We start from the raw sequence: 970 nt of genomic DNA on the forward strand, positions 1-970 counted from the left end.
ACGGCGGAGCTCTGGAAGCGCAGGTCGGTCTTGAAGTCCTGAGCGATCTCCCGGACCAGGCGCTGGAAGGGCAGCTTGCGGATCAGCAGCTCGGTGGACTTCTGGTACCGGCGGATCTCTCTCAGAGCCACGGTACCGGGCCTGTAACGGTGAGGCTTCTTCACTCCGCCGGTGGCCGGGGCGCTCTTACGGGCGGCTTTGGTCGCCAGCTGCTTCCTGGGAGCTTTCCCGCCGGTGGACTTCCGGGCGGTCTGCTTGGTTCTGGCCATTGTAGGAGTCGGTGAGTGAACAGCGGCACAAGGAGTGCTGTGTGACGGCCAGCCGCGCCTTTATCCAGCCGCTGCCGGAGCGAGCTCGGCGCTCATTGGTCCAGGAGGGAGCAGCTCAGCTGCTATTGGACGACAACGGTTTAAAGTCCACCAATCACGTGCAGCGGCTTCTACCGGCCGCTGAAGAGGAGAAGAAGAAGAAAAGAGTCTGAAACAACCAGGTTCACTAGATGTTTTTATCATCTCAACTAACCCTCATTAAATATTCACACCATCACAACTAGTTCTAATTCATATTTAATGATCACTTTGATTTAAATCAGATTCATGACTTTCATTTGTCAAAGAAAAACACTGTTATTAATTGAATATTGATCAAGTTTATGATCAAGATGTTTAATCGGACTCAGCTGCAGTTTATTAGGAACATGTGACTCCAAGTGACTGACTCCTGTAATGAGGCAGTCCTGAGGAGCAGAAGGTCAGAGGTCACTGTCATTGGTTGGATTATTGATCCTGATGATGATCAGAGGGGTTGTCATGGTCAGCCTGGAGGAAGTGTTTCATTCACTTCCTGCTGCAGAAACATGAAGCTCAGCATCATCATCTTCATCACTGATCAACCTGTTTTCACCTCTGACCTTTGACCCACTGAAGCTGTTTCACTCAGTCGGAGCTCTGACGCTTTTTACAGGTAAGTT

General features: G+C 50.8%; 1 protein-coding gene across 1 annotated transcript; it reads right to left on the minus strand.

The window, feature by feature from the left end:
• Positions 1-2: 2 nt before the first annotated feature.
• On the minus strand, positions 3-960 carry LOC111649434 (uncharacterized; the record flags this gene model as incomplete). Its single annotated transcript, XM_023399186.2, has 1 exon — positions 3-960. A coding segment is annotated over exon 1 (267 nt), but the record flags the coding sequence as incomplete, so codon positions are not given.
• Positions 961-970: the final 10 nt, after the last annotated feature.

This window comes from Seriola lalandi, unplaced genomic scaffold, assembly GCF_002814215.2.
Source record: "Seriola lalandi dorsalis isolate HSWRI2012SDOR001 ecotype SW California unplaced genomic scaffold, Sedor1 jcf7180002050780, whole genome shotgun sequence".
Taxonomy (NCBI): Eukaryota; Metazoa; Chordata; class Actinopteri; order Carangiformes; family Carangidae; genus Seriola; species Seriola lalandi.